Raw genomic sequence first — 16519 nt, forward strand, 5'->3', positions numbered from 1 at the left:
TCTGCTTTTCTGCCATGTTCGTTCTTTCCTGAGCAAATCAAGAGTTTGCTCGAAATCTTTTGTGGCATCCATGTTGTTCTCTGTTTCTGGGTGGCTGGACATGTCCTGAGTGTTTCGGTTCCGTGTTTTCGAGGGTTCCTGAGATTGTTGTGTATTTCTCCCCCAGTACCCCCCATTAAAAGTCTTGTCTTATATGAGTAATGTAATACAATTAGACTAATGTTGAGTCAAAGTGATGTAAGGGGACCTCAGAGCAATGGGATGAACATTAATGTAATGCAGTCCTACGTGAAATAGATATAATGAGATGTAATGTGATACTAGGAATGTCAAGTAAATGCATTTTACCTGTCGGTGAATCACAAGTAATGGTCAATTAAACCTGCCTATCTGAAATAGTCTTTTGGCTGTTTTGTTGTGCGAAAACGCATTTAGTCCTCTGAAAATGATAGTTTTAATCTCTAGCTTCAACTCAAGCCACTAGAGCCGCTAATTGGAACCCTTACATAGTGCAGGTTTAAAGTTATGTCTAGTGAATCTTCGGTTAGAAAATGAACAAATTGTTATATACCCAGCATTAGACACAATGCGAAACAATGTATATTAAACGTAAAAAGAATTCAAAATAAACTTAGCAAAATACTGTAAAATAAAGTAAAGGTAACTTAATAATGTTATATAAAGTAAAGTTAACTAAATAATGTAAAATAAAGTAAACATTACGTAATAAAGTAATATAAAGTAAATGTAACTCAATAATGTTACATGAAGTAAATGCAACGTAACTAAATAATTTAAAGTAAACGTAACGTAATAACGTAACATAAATAAAGGTAAGGTAACAAAGTAAAGGTATTGTAATCTAAAGTAAAGCTACCGTAACTATAAAATGTAACATAAAGTAAAGGTAATGTAATCTAAAATAAAGCTAACGTAACCAAATAATGTAACATAAAGTAAAGGTAATGTAACATGAAATAAAGGTAATGTAACATAAAGTAAAGGTAATGTAATCTAAAGTAAGGCTAACGTAACTAAATAATGTAACGTCAAGTAAAGGTAATGTAACATTAAATAAAGGTAATGTAACATCAAGTAAAGTTAATGTAATCTAAAATAAAGTTAACGTAACTTAATAATGTAACATAAAGTAAAGTTAATGTAACATGAAATAAAGGTAATGTAACATAAAGTAAAGGTAATGTAACATAAAGTAAAGGTAATGTAACAAAGTGAAGGTAATGTAATCTTAAGTAAAGCTAACGTAACTTAATGTAACATAAAGTAAAGGTAATGTAACATAAAGTAAAAGTAATGTAATCTAAAGTAAAGCTAATGTAACTTAATGTAACATAAAGTAAAGTTAATGTAACATAAAGTAAAGTTAAAGTAACATAACGTAAAGTTAATGTAACACCAAGGTGAACCTGCGGTCCCTCCCCTCCCCAGCTGCCTGGAGGCGGGCCCGGCGGGCTACGACAGCGACGACACCACCGCCCGCAGCATGTCCAGCCTGTCCAACCGCTCCTCGCCGCTGTCCTGGCGCCACGGCCAGGCCTCGCCGCGGCTGCAGGCGGGCGACGCCCCCTCCTCGGCGGGCAGCGTGTACCAGGGGGGCGTGGCCTCGGGCCGGGGCGGGGCCCACACGGCGCCCGCCCGGGGCCCCCCCGCCCGCCTGGGCAGCTGCTCCACCTCGCGCATCGAGCTCATCGAGGGCCTCGACGACGCCGACCTCAAGTCCGGTTACCTTAGCGACAGCAACCTGCCCGACGACGACGACCAGTTGGCCAATGGGTGAGCGGAACTCGTCTTTATTGTTTTTAGGAGGTTTAGTTTTTTCCTCCACCAGGAGGGAAATGGCGAGCAGCCAGGCGATAGTTTTAATAAGTAAACCCAGCCTTCATCAACCTGCCAAATGGGCCGATCCATCCCCCATTGGCTGGCGGTCGGTGTTCATCTGGACCCGGTTACCATGGTGAACGCCAAGCACTGACTGGGAGTTTGTAGATCTCTGTTGGAGGACTAGTTTTGATGTGCTGCTTTTTGGTACAAAGAACAGGTAGAAGTGGAGCCCTTCTGTTCTCGGTGACCCATTTCTTTAAGTGCTCTTAACTCTGAACCCGAGCATCTGCCTGTGGGCGAGAGTAGCTCAGGAGGTAGAGTGGGTTGACTTGTACATGGAAGGTTGGTAGTTCGATCTCCTGCTCCTTCTAGTCGAGTGCTGAGGTGTCAATGATCAAGACACCTCGCATGGTTGAATCCGCCGTCGTTAATAGCGTCTGCTAAATGCCCTGAATGTACATTTAATGTAAATGCTTCGCCCACACACAGTTTATCCCGTTGACATCTGCCGCTGACATCAATGTCTCAGTGAATCAACGTCTCCAAACCACACCAAATAGCCCTCTGTCGATATTCAAAGGGCGCGGTTTGCGAGAGATTGTTGACTTATAAAAGCTATAGATATCCGATGGGGCACTTTTTAACGACAGAAAGCGATTAAGACGTTTACAAGAAACGTCCCATATGGAGGGCGAAGGGGACAAGCGATTCATCCCCCGGTTGTTGCCATGACAACGCCGGGTGATGTCAGTCGGCGGCACTATATTGCACCACAGGTGGTATGCAGCCTTGCAATCAACGCCATGGGAGAGACTTAAACGTCTGCTTTGAATACGTTCTTGTAGATTTCGTTTTTTTCCCCCCAGACGGGTATGTCATCGTCTGGAGCAGGCCGGACAGATGGGCTGAAACATGGGCTGCTTTGGAGCGTCCTGCCAGACCTTTGCAATACTCAGTCGGGTGATCACAGTCCGGGCAGAAACTCTGAAACTCTTGACGCTTCTTGGAGCTGACACTCGCGGGGCCCTCGAGAACAGCTCAGCGGCAGCGTTCAAAGAGATCCTATCTGCCGGTTCCTGCACGCTCACTTTCCTCTGCTTGATCTTCAAGGCTATCTGGGAATACCCGTGGCACGCCGTTTATGCTGACGAGCATGGGAAAAAGTTTGCAAACTTTTTTTCTTTTTAGTGCTGAGGAGGGCTGCGGCTCCTCACAGTAACTTGCATCGTCTGGTGTTCCCTCATCACTGTGGCTGTTGTGTTTTGTGACGAAGGATCGTGGAAAACATGACTTGTAGTCGTTGTAGCAGACGCTTTCATCATAGTGACTTATAGCTGAGCGGAGCGGCTTGTGCTAATCGGTATTGTGTTGGTTAAGCCGAGGCTGAAGTGATTGATCTGTCTGCGTATTGTCAATCGTTCCCATTCCTCCCTCCTCTAACTTCTCCCGTTCTATCCGTATTATTCTCCTTTTACTCTCTCTCTCTCTTCCTCTCTCTCTCTCTTTCTCTCTCTCTCTCTCGTCCTCTTTCTCTCTCTCTCACTCTCTCTCCCTCTCCCACTCTCTCTCTCTCCCACTCTCTCTCCCACTCTCTCTCACTCTCTCTCTCTCCCACTCTCTCTCTCTCTCTCTCTGCCACTCTCTCTCTCTCACTCTCTCTCTCTCCCACTCTCTCTGTATCACTCTCTTTTAATGCATTTATCTCTCTCTCTCTCTCTCTCTCTCTCTCTCTCTCTCTCTCTCTCTCTCTCTCTCTCTCTTCCAATGTGCCATTCTCCATCTTCGTCCACTCTCTCTCTCTCCCTTTCCCATTTCCCCCATCCCTCATCCCTCTCTCTCCCACGTCGCTCCCCATTGTCGTCCCATGTCGGAGGGATGGAATCCAGGCCAGCTCTCGGATGCTGTCCACTGCGGTCTCTGCTTAGCCTTATCAGCGCTGCTGCACATGCACTGGGAATCAGCTCCCCTCTGCTCCGCACGCAGGGAGGCGGGCGAAGTGCCTGGCATTCAGCTCACGTGCTCAGCACGGCTGCACCGCATTAGGCTAAGAGAAAGGGAACGAGAGCGAGAGGAAGAGGAGGGAGAGGAAGAGGAGGGAGACGAGAGGAGGCGGCCTTTCGTTAAGGAGGACAGAGATTGAGGGCGGGAGAGGGAGGGAGGAAGAGGGAGCAGGAGAGGAAGGGAGGGAGGGAGAGAGGGAGAGGGAGCAGGGGAGGGAGGGAGTGAGGGAGAGGAAGGGAGAGAGGGAGAGGGAGGAAGGGAGTGAGGGAGAGGAAAGGAGTGAGGGAGAGAGGGAGAGGGAGGGAGAGAGGGAGAGGGAGAGGGGGAGAGGGAGTGAGATGGACCTGAAGGGACTTATGAGGACAGGGTTTGGAAAACGAGCCAGGAGAGGGAAGGGGGAAGGTGGGAGACGAGGCGATTCGTTAAGGGTTGAGGAAAGGGAGAAAGGGAATAAGGAGTGAAATATACAAACTAATGTTAGTTACGAGAAGATTTCTGGTATAGGCAATAGAATAGGCATTGCTATTAGAAAGCCATTGTTGAAGTAAGTAGCAGTGACAGGCTTCCCGTTGCTCGGGGAAAACCGCAATGAGGAATATTATGAGGCAGCGAGAGGAGGAAAAGAATATAAGGCCAGCATTAAGTTGGGCTGGTTTGGACACGCATCGCTACCCTGAGCCCGGACCCTCGATGTTCATCCAAGTCCACCCGTCTCCTCTCCCCCTCTGCCCTAATACGAGTGTCCTTAATATCCGGCTGCCCTCCAGAGATGCTTATCTGCTCGGGTGCTCATCTTTAATTTCATCGGATCCCTCTTAGTCTTTAGAAAACCTTAATGTCCTCCGGGAGGCAGTTTGTGGTACAGCACAGAACGTACGGACATACGTCACAAGGACATCAGATAAACCAAAAACACAATAGTCTGTGATCGTCGACAGCAGCCGTCATGGAGGGCGCGCCAGAATGCAGATATAGTTCACGTCAATAACTATATAGCAACAGGTGTAAAACTGAATAAACTGTTAGAATACTGCATATTTCACATTCCCAAGGTCACGTATTCCACATCCCTAAGACCCCCCCCTCCCCTCACAGGCTCCCCATGGCTATCCCCTCTTACTTAATTGGGTTATTGCCATGGGAACAGATTAGTCTCTGGCTGTGATGGTGCTGATGTTGGGGAATCTCAGACGAGTAGGGAGTGGCTGGAGCAGTGATCCAGTGAGGTGGAGGATGGAGTGTATCCATGGAGACGGTGTCTGCCTCACTAGTCAGCCTGGCCAGGTAACGGGGGGAACAGGTCAGCCTGCGCGCCCCCCCCCCCACACACACACACACACACACTCTCTCGTTCTCTCTCTCTCTCTCTCTCTCTCTCTCTCTCTCTGTCCTCTGTCCTCTGTCCTCTGTCTGCGAGAACTGGAAGTCCCTCTCTCTCTCACTCTCTCACACACGTACACGTTCCAGTCTTCCAGTCTTCCCTCTTTGTCCTAACTGGTTCTTGTTCTGAAGTGATTTTGGAAGGTTTGTACCATCATACGATCCGATGACAAACGATGCTCTCCACTTCAATCTAATGGCTGTTTTTTGTTTGTCGGTTCTTCTGTGTCTCTGTGGGCTTCGAGGTGGTTGTGAGGGGACCAGCCGTAGAAGCTTTTCTTAGATAATAGTCTGTGTCTGAGATTTTAGCACACATTATGTTGTGTCACACATAACACACACACTGTTTCTCTACTTCAGACACACACAGACACACACGCTAACGCACGCAGGCATCCACCCACAGAGAGAAACAACGACACATGGACACTCATATAATCTTGGTCTGCATGCGTTCTAAAACTACTGAATAGTTCAATAAAATATGTCAAATTGTAGTATAATTTAAAGACTGTCACTGATTTTCCTACTTCAACATTGGCTTTCTAAGCATTGCCTAATCCTATACCTAGCATCTTCTCGTGCTTCAATTACGGTTTGCATATTTCATTTCTCATTTGCATTTTCCACACATTGATAGTTAACACTTTGATAATTAACCCATTAAACTGCACTCATTTGCTCTGACGTTAGTTCAGAATCAGCCTCTGCTCTCCTTTCCTCTCTCTCTTTCTGTCTCTCTCTGTCTCTCTTTTTGTCTCTGTATCTCTTCCTCTCACCACTTCGCTCTCTCTCCCTCTCTGCCTCTCTTTCTCTCCACCTCTCTTTCTTTCTATCACTCTCTCTCCCATGTATATGCCGACAAACACAGGTACACACACACACAAACACACACACATGTGCACACACACACACACACACACACATGCACACACACACACACACACACACACACACACACACACACCCACACACACACACACACACACACACACACACACACACACACACACACACACACACAACATTATTTGTGTCTCTGCCTCTCCTTCTCTTCACCTCTCTCTCTCTTTCTCTCACTATCTCTCTCCCATGTATATGCACACACGCACACACACACACACACACACACACACACACACACACACACACACACACACACACACATACCCACACACGCTCTTTTTGTCGCTTTCTCTCTCAGCCTTTTTTTTGCTCAAGCTCTCTCCATTTCTCTCACTGTCTCTCTCCCATGTAGGCTATATCCACACACACACACACACACACACACACACACACACACACACACACACACACACACACACACACACACACACACACACACACACACCCGTTATGCACATTACCACCACACCCCCACAAACACTCATGTTATACACATCCCCCCCACCCGCACACTCACACGCTGCCGCTCACTGACAGCCACGCGCGCCGCCGTTTCTCCGAACAGAGGGGGCCGGGCTCCTCCTGCGTATCCATGGCAACACTCTGTTCGTCGGTGCGGTGCGGAGCCGGTGCGAGCGCTGCTTCCCGCCGCTTCCAGCCGCTCCCCAGAAGCCATCAGCTAATGGCCCCACGTGAAAGAGCCGCTGATAACCACTCCGAGTTCACTTCACGCCTTCGCATTCAGACGCCGGAGTCGCTGAGGAGCCGGCGGCGGTTCTCCGACTGACGTTTCCCATCAAACCGCTCCAAAAAGGCTCCAACGTTTATGTTCTGTATTAGAGTAAATGCGTTCAATGTGTTTTGTACTGACCACCTGAATACTGTTAGTACAGTTGAGCTTGGATTGATTGTTTGGTTAAACCCGCAGCTGATTTGCGTTGTGTTTGATGGATCACCGTGCTATCCGTGTTTAGGCTAGTTTAAATATGGAACGGTTATAAGCTAGTGCGAAAAAACAATCACTTCTCTCACGTTTCACACTGTAGTACAACCTCCGACCACATGTTTCCCCTATTAATAGCAGCATCAGCCCCTCGGCCAATAGTTATTCTCTGGATGTATGAGCAGGAGAAGTAGGATAGCTCATAGGCTTAGTTGCTTTAGCTCATCCTTCATCATCACTTCAGTCCCTTCTTTGTGGAACGAAATTAGCGAGCAGCCATTTTGTTTCCACATGGCTGTTGAACATGAGGTCATTGTTTACAGCAGCAGTCTATTATAACCACAAATACAGGAAAATATGGCAAACCTTGCCTGCAGTTGTTAAGTGGAATGATATTTGGATGCACGGTTTTAATTCCAGCATACCCACTACAGCCATTACTGTCTTCTTCACTGGTCTGGTGTTTTCAAAATGCCATCCTCTGTGATTTACTGATACAAGAGGAGAGGACTGCATACTCGGAGCCATAGTGGTCGGTTGTTCAATGGAAGCAAAACAATCCATCATCTGGAACACAAGCATGTCTCCGGTCTGAGAGTTACAACCCATCGAGCCAAACACTCAATGTTGTTTACCATCAAAACCTTAGTACTGTTTTATTTCTCTGTTTCTGTCTTCATACCACATAATGGCTCTCTGGAATACCCATCAGTCATTCAGCGTTTTTATTATTGCAGGACGTTACATTATGCCTGGCTCTGGTTTATGAATAGAACCGGTGATTATGCCAAAATTAAGGTGTGGGTTTAAAAAGTTTTTCCAGCCGGGGATATTTTCTGTGGTGTTAAAGTCCATTATGTTATGGTTGGAATGATGGTCCAACTTCGGCAGCAAAGTCAGCAAGTCTGTCTCGGGCCTGAATCCCCCTGTCCAACAAAACAAATTATTCTTTCTGGTGAGGGTGGCAGTTGATTGATCACGTGATACTTTTATGTTCTGGAGAGCAGAACCAGCGAGATATGATTCTTTCTTGATGGACTGAGCCCACCCTGGAGAATAATTTGTGTCGCCGCGGTGGAAGTCGCCAGCATATGTCTTTATTTTTGCTCGGGATTCTGGGAAATCAACCAACTGTCTGGTGACCAACAGCTTCGGTGACTAAACGATCGCCACGGAAATACGAACCAACTGCCATCGCGCCGATGCCTCCGAGGCGTTCCGGCGTTTTGCCGCGCTCCGCCAGATCGGATCTCAAGCGCCGTGCCACAAAGGGAACTGATTTGGTTAGGCATACATTACATTAGTAAATGACATAAATTAAAGTAATTAAAGTCCCCGTTGGTCACTGCCTGCAGGAATGCATCATGGGTAGCAGCCGGGGGTGAAGTGGGAAGGGGAGGCTGGCAGGCGCGAGGAGGAGGAGGAAGATGAAGGGGGAGGATGAAGAAAAAAGGTCAGGAGGCAAATTAGATGAGGAGATTTAGAGGAGAAGGTGGATGAGCAGAGAAGAGGACCGGGAGATGGAGAGCGAGAGTAAAGGAGAGAAAGAAAGGAGGACAGAGGGAGGAAGGGGGGATGGAGGTGAGGGGAGGAGAGAAGGAGCAGAGAGAAGGAGAGGAAAGGAGAAATGTAGGAGAGGAGAGAAGGAGGAGAGGAAAGAAGGGGAGGAGAGATGGAGGAAAGTTGAGAAGGGAAGGAGAGATGTCGGAGAGAAGGAGAGGAGAGATGAAGGAGAGAGGAGAGGAAAGAAGAGATGGAGAGGAGAGATGGAGGATAGCAGAGATGGAGAGGAGGGAGGAAAGGAGAGAAGGAGAGGAGAGATGGAGGAGAGGAGAGAGGGGAGGCTGGTGCAGCAGCAACACGGCTCTGATCATGCGGCAACGTGGATGGAGACGGTGCTGCCATGGCAACCATCCTCCACTGACCCACTGACGGCTGGTTCGCATGTGGGTGGGGGTGTGTGGGGGTGTGTGGGTGTGTCAATTTGTCTGTACACATGTAAAGGGTAACCGGTTGAAACACAGAAAGGAAGATATCGAGAGCCAGGGAGAGGAGACATCGAAACAGATGCATAGTGATTTTGTCGGTGCACAAGTGTGTGTTCATAACCTAATTAATTTGTATTTTAATTTGTCTGCCAGTGACATCACCTGCCGTAATTAATAGTCGTTTCACTCTCCTCGTTTACATGAGGGTGCGTGTAACCTTCAGGGACTCGCTGAAAACAAACAAGACACACACTGCATCGGGAGTCTTTGCCTCCCAGTGGTTTTTTACCGATAAGCGATTTGCTCTTCTGACGATGTGATCGCCATGGTAACCATCAAAAAGCGTTCGGCCCCTCCCCACGCGAGGTGGCGAATCTGCTTGTGGCACACACGTGTGTGTGTGTGTGTGTGTGTCTGTGTGTGTGTGCTCTTGCGTTCGTGTGTGTGCGTGTGTAAGTTTGTGTGTGTGTGTAAGTGTACCTGTGGGAGTTTGTGTACCTGTGTGTGTGTGTGTGTGTGTGCATGTGAACATATGTGTGTGAAAAAAAATAATGCAAACATTAGAAGTCCTCTCAGATGTGAGGACTGTAGGACTGTACCTCATCATCAGCATTCAGCGCAGCTCCACCCCCCCCCCCCCCCCCCCCCCCCCCCCCCCCCCCCGTCATCTGATCCCGGTCGGAGCGCCCGTCATCTGATCTGTGGTCGGGCTTTAAGTTCCTCTTTCCGGCGCCACACGGACCGCTCTGCACAGTCACCGCTCTGAACCAGAGAGGCTGCTGGGAGGTTCTGCTGCTGCTGCTCAGCCCGAACCACCGCCTGCCTCCCAATGAGGTGTCGGTGGGGGGGGGGTACTTGTGTCAGTTGGGGTACTTGGTGTTCGTATGAGTTATGGTTTGCTAACGCGGCTAATGCTAGGGGTCAGTTATTTTATGGGATTGAATCTTAGCAAGGCGTGCGCGTGTGTCTGTCTGTCTGTCTGTCTGTCTGTGTGTGTGTGTGTGTGTGTGTGTGTGTGTGTGTGTGTGTGTGTGTGTGTGTGTGTGAGTGAGTGCCTGTAGAGGGACACACACACGACACACATTCACACACGCACCTACAAAGGTACGCACACATTACACACAGCATAGGCACGCCCACACATAGTACAAACACACCTACGCAGGCGTGCACACACGCACACACACAAACACACATACATGTGTACAGGCACGCACACTCACAGACCTACACACACATGCAGGGACCCACTCGACCGTCTACGAGGCGTTATGATTGGTCTCCCTGCTCACTGCCTTTTCGTGTCATTTGCCCACGACTTCAGCAGGCCGTTCAAGGAACCCAAAAAAGGCAATAAAATGCCTCAGCTCCGCCAGGGAACAGCCCGACATAAACACACAAACATAAACACGTGTGTGTGTGTGTGTGTGCATCAACACACACAAACACAGATGCGCTGTGGTCTCGTCCCAGTCCTTCTCCTCTATCCCCACCCCCCCCCCCACTGGGAGCGACGCGGTAATGGTTGAAATCCCCCGGCGTCGAACCCACAACCCCGCCGCCACAGCAGCCACCACAATGATGGATCAGCCATTAACACACTCCCAGTGGGAGGGAGGGGGGGAGGGAGGGAGGGGGGTGAAGCGGTATTGGGGGAGGCGGTCACCCTCCATGTCCTGCTGCTGAAAGGGGGGTTCTGTGTGTGTGCGTGGGTGTGTGTGTGTGTGTGCATGCATTATCTCATTACAGTGTTAAGCCCCCCAGTTCAGAATGATGCATACATCCACTGGTTTGCGTTATGTTGTTATGGTTAGACTGTTGGCCTCATTGCTACAGGCTGCTCCAGGGTGACTCACTCTATAGGATTCCTTGGCTATCGCATAGAGCCAGCTGTACCGGCTTTACAATAAGGCTTTTCGTTCCTTTGTTTCTTTTCCGCTGCTGTTACATATAATGTCCAGTAGGGGGAGCAGTGAGCCACAGCTTGGAAGCTTCAAGATACCCGCATGGACGTATAGAACCACGATCCTTGTGTTTGTATGATGGATGATGTATTTAAAGAGCTGGCTGTGTACTCTCTCTATTTTTCAATGTAATAGTTGGTGCTTTGGTCCTGTTGGATATCAGAGCTGGCAAATGTTACTATATATATTTTATACCACAGTGTCTGGAAAACACCCTGGATGTGGTTTTAATGAACAGCAGGTAAACACATTAAGACGGGGTCCTTCAGCCCACGGTTCTGGGGGTGTTGTTGAGTAGCATGGAGCCGGGCTGTGGTTTCCAGTTCAGGAGTGCGACGCTGTCTCCAGCTCTGAGCACAGAACACCAGAGCACCAGAGCAGGGCCAGTAAGTGGATCTGAGACGCACCGGAGTACCCAGACGGCCGGCTCCTCTCTCAGGGTGAACACGGACCGGCGTGGACTCGGGTTGGTGGTCGTCGTCTGGGTGATAAGTGCCCAGTCTGCGTCTGGGTCAGACTCGGAGCTCGCTGGCACAGAGCAGCGAGGCAGTCACAGCGAGGCAGAGAGCAGACAGACCTCCTGGCTGGGGGGGGGGGGGGGGGGGGGGGGGGGGGTGTGAGTCAGCCAGAGTCAGTCTGGGTGAGGACCTACGGTGTGCCACGTTTCCCGGAATGCCGTTGAGCCGTTAGACCTTTCCACAGTGAGCAGATGTGAATCTGAGAACCACCTTCAGAGAAAACACAAAATACATTAACGCAACTTAACGCCTAATAAAAACCTAAAGAAAACATTCATAGCATCATACTCCTCTTGAGCAATTTATGTTCTTGTTTAACGAACAACCAAACATCGTGGGATATTTTCTGTTTTAACGTTGACTCATTTTGACGATTATATCCAAATAAACGTAATGGCCTGTGACTTACCCCCACCTAGAGCAGCTGGGGTTAGTCATCTTGCTCAGGGATTACGTTCACTACTTGGCTGTGGGTTCTCTCGTGTCTGCTATCTTCTTGTCTATTGGAACGAATATAATACATCAAACGGTGCGTACATTGTGGGTGCACTAAAATATCCCATGATGCATCATTCTAGCGATAAGGGAAAGCAGTTACAAGCATTATGTAACAAGCACAGACACTAACAGACTCGTGTTTGAACCGTCTCGGAATGAACCGGCTAGACAAAAGCAATCAATCACGATTTATTTACATAAATTAGGGATGGCATAAGAGTAGAATTGTGATCGTTTGACTCCTGTATGGCGACGTACTTCTCCATCAATAGAAGGATTGTCTTCTCCATCCTCAGCACGCTGGGCCCTTCGACGCTCCGGTACGACGGCCCCAGGGAGAAGGAGAGCTCGTAGGAACCGCTCCAATAAAAGCTGTAAACCCAGAGTGAGGATTTACAGTTCGAACCCCCGACACACAGAGCCAGTGGAGGCTTGTGACTGTGACCTTTTCCACACGGCCTCCGTCGCCCCCACGAGGGATTAACGTGTTTTTAAAGAGCTAGTAAATATCCTCCCTCTGTGACCTCCCCTCCCTAAGAAAACAGGCCGTGGTTCTTGTTGAGATCAGGGAGATTGGGGTGTTTCCTCTGGGTGCTGTAGTCAGGGTTCGATGAGGGGGGGGGGGGGGGGGGGGGGGGGGAGAATGTCACTGTGATGAAGTGTGCTTCATAAATAAACTTGATTTGACTTGACTAAGCAGTTGGGTTGACCAGGGGAGAAGGGTTATTACCATGCGAACATGATGTATGGGCTTATCAGATGGCAGGGTGCCTTGCGCTGCATGAGGCTCTGTTTAGCAGTAATGACGAGGTAATGGAGCCAAAACACACAGGCCATGATCCCGCCAACCTTTTGTTTGGCTTTCTCAAAAGGGAGTGTTAGCGCTTTGGTTTCACTGGGGAAACACAACACTTGAAGTCCTGTACCGCAGGATAATGTCGTGGCACGGGGTGCTAATCCAAGCTGAAAGGTTCTCGGTTTGATTCTAATCCCCAGTTAACCTGTAGGTAGGTAAAGAGTAAATATGTACTTGTTAGTGATTACATATATTAAAGACTGAAGGCTAAATCGTATGATTACCCATCAACAACCAACCCCATTTCAGAGATAGTTATTGTGTGGTGTGGAACTCATTCTAACATATTAGTTATTTTTGGTTTCACATTTCCAGAGATAGTTCATGCGGTGGGGAACTCATTCTATAACAAATGAGTTCTCTTTTTGGGTTTTGTCCGCCTCCTCAGAAGTGGGCAGGGTGTGGAAACATCTCTGCCCACATGGTCCATACCTCCCGTAGTCTGTGGGTGCACTGTATAGTCGGACCTGGTGAGGTCATCACTGTGAGACAGATCCACGACTAATGAGAACAGAGAGAGAGACAAAGGACAAACGTTTCCCATGCCTGCCTTGGGGGGCCTGTCTCATCACAGGTCTATCTGTGGTTCTGTTCCAGTCCTCTGTGTGTTTTGGGGGCTGTTTTTCCTCCTCTCTCCTGGACCTTGTGGAGACCAACGTAGCCTCCAACATGACTCAGTCCTTTGGGGGATTGGTGGTGTAATGTCTTGGCTGGCGGGGCTGAATGAATGCTCAGCTTTGCAGAGTGGGTTGTGGTGAGGTTACAGGTTGTTAGTTATCTGTTAATATCACATATATTCACTTAATGATAGATGGCTAAAAACACACTTACATTTTTTTTAAGTCTAATTAATTCAACTTCATTCTTAAAAACACATCGCAAGCATACAATTAAATTATCATGCAACTTGTAGTAACTAAGTAATACACATTTACACAAATAAACAAAATATTAATTGTGTGCACAGGGAGATTTTTGGACAGAGCTGAGCAACAGCTGTTATCCATCGGGAGGAGAGGAAGGGAAGGGGGGCATTTTTGTGGGGTGTTTCCCCTATTCCTGTGTGTCCGTCGTTTTCTCTCGCTCTGTTCTCCCTCGAATGGAAAGGGAGCTTTGCTTTTCGTTACTTAAACGGACGCGAACGCACTGGAATACACGGAGCCACGCTGCTTGTTGCGTTAATTGGTGAATCGCACCAATGAGCGGCCGTGTTTTAATCGGTAAAGTGTCGCCCTTTCAGCCGGCTGCAGGAGCGAAGAGGACGCTCAGAACAAGGTAGTGAAAAGTTACCTTCCCCTCCGCTACACTAGGGTAGTGATACTAAAGTCTGTTGTAGCTTTGGGAACGTTTCCTTTGAACTGATGCTTGTGATTACATGTTATCTGTTACATGTGGTGGTCACATGTTAACTTACATGCGCTAATGTGTGTTATAATTAGTTTAAGCTCTGGATCTGGATGCTGATCCTTCGAGCAGCTTCCACAGCCCGACGTGAGGGGTACGAATTTTTGTTTGTTGAGGCTGTTTTAAAAGCTTCACTATTATGTGAAAACTAGCGAATTTCCTTGCTGCTAATTTCGCTTTTTTGTATTTTTATATGCCTCGTTTTAGAATCGCAATTCATTCATTACTCTTATTATTAATACATCTATTTTCCTGGCACACACGGTGGTGTTGTGTAAAGGATGTTAGTTTTGCCCTTTTAAATTCCCTGGGGCTATATTAACCTCCATGGTCTTCATGCATCGTGCCTCTGCTTCTGTACGCACTCACTTTATGCTCCTAAAACGCGATGGCTGTGTTGCAGGTACACTGACCTGTAGGCAATGTCACTAATAAAAAACAGCGCATTACGCTGTAAATCGTGAGGGATATATGGGTTTATGAGGTTAGTGAGTGGGCCTGGTTTATTCATCTCTTTATTCTCTCATACTCTCTCGCTCTCTGCCTTTCTCACTCCGCCTCCCTGCAACTCTCTGCAACTCTCTGTCTGTCTGTCTGTCTGTCTGTCTGTCTGTCTGTCTGTCTGTCTGTCTGTCTATCGCTGTCTGCCTCTCTCTCCCTCTGTCTGTCTGTCCGTCTCTCTCTCTCTCTCTCTCTCTCTCTCTCTCTCTCTCTCTCTCTCTCTCTCTCTGATGCTGAATTGAATTTAAAATGCAACAACACAGGCTTTCAATAGAATGTAACCCCTCCCTTCCTCAATCAAATCAAACAAAAAAATTCTCTCTGCAATTAAACCTCAAAATTAGCCACCACTGTCTGAGACTCACAGCTCAGACTAATGCTTCCTGGCTCTCTGCCATGGAAAAAAAACAGGCAAAAACCTTAATTGCCACCCAGCAAGTGAAATATGTAGACCAGTATTTCGCTGTTGATTTACTCCCACACTCTCCTTGACCGATGTTCACCTTTTCTAGGGAACACCTAGAAACTCATAGCTCCAGCAGCCCCCACACCCTTGATTCTGGCCAGCAGCATCCCTCTGGGGCTATTCATGGCAATGGCTTCACTTAATCACCGGTGTGTCCGGAGGAACAAGGTGATTTCTGTTCCGCGATACACACAGACAAACCGTTTATAGTGTTTGAACAGCAGCGAATCGTGAAAGAATTTCGTTGGTTTGGTTTTTAAAAGGGCCCTTTTTATGAATACAAAAAAATAAATAAACCTGACAATTTTACAATCTTTAGCAGACACTTTTAGTGGCTCTAGTTAGAGTGAGCACAATGAGGGCATACAATCCAAACTGGACTAGCTACAAAAAATACTAAATGTCCTCGTTTTTTACTGGGTCAAATTTGGGCAGGTCTTTTAATGCCTCCTGGGTCCAACGAAAAAAAAAAACATCCAAATTAGCCTTTATCCATTGAATCCAAATCCAAAAATGACAGTCTGCTCTGTTCCAGCACGAAGCACCGTGTACTTTACGGTCAGCTAACAACGTCCCGTATCCATCACTGCGCTATAAGCTAGGCTACATGTACAACCATGTCATTAAACCCAATTATCTCTGGTCTCTCATTGGATTCAATGGGCCCAGTTTTTATATATTTTTTGCTACCCAGCGTCTCACGCTCCATGCCTTGGCTAATTGTAGCCCTCAAAGCCAAGGGGATCTCAGTCCCAACTCTGCAGAGGTGGGAAGGCCGAAGCTAAGGGCCGAGGGTTGAGCCCGCTGTCACTGCGACTCATAACTCAAGACTTTATGGATTCGTGTTTACCTTTCCCTTGAGGTCGGCCAAACTGCTACCTGTGGTTGCCAGGGTGGAATTAGCCTGGACTGCACAAGCTTTCTGGAGATATTACTTTGACTGCTGACCTTCCTCCTCCCTGAGAGGGGAGCATTTTTTACTGTGGTGCCTAATACTAAAAAGAAACACAGAGCCTTCCTGTCTAATAGATTTTTCGAAAGTTAGTTTTTTTTGTCGTTTTGATTGTGCACTTAGATTGTTTGCAGCTGCACTTCGTTTCCGGATGAAAGCAGCAGCTAATTCGCTAAATGTAAATGTGTTATCACGGGATGACTTTTGGGTTGTTTTGTCCTCTGCAGAACTTTCCCTATGAATCAGGCCAGATACGTAATTAAATTGCATACAGTCATTTGCATAACAAATCCTTGATTT

The 16519-nt window shown here is 47.6% G+C and overlaps 1 protein-coding gene across 1 annotated transcript in view; it reads left to right on the top strand.

Moving 5' to 3' along the window:
• nav1b (neuron navigator 1b) overlaps positions 1 to 16519 on the top strand; it is a 60526-nt gene that overhangs the window by 12229 nt on the left and 31778 nt on the right. Inside the window, exon 3 of the mRNA XM_056605639.1 lies at positions 1450 to 1794. Coding sequence (XP_056461614.1) covers positions 1450 to 1794 — 345 coding nt within the window. The remainder of the gene's footprint in view (positions 1 to 1449; positions 1795 to 16519) is intronic.

Source organism: Gadus chalcogrammus, chromosome 13 (genome assembly GCF_026213295.1).
Source record: "Gadus chalcogrammus isolate NIFS_2021 chromosome 13, NIFS_Gcha_1.0, whole genome shotgun sequence".
Taxonomy (NCBI): Eukaryota; Metazoa; Chordata; class Actinopteri; order Gadiformes; family Gadidae; genus Gadus; species Gadus chalcogrammus.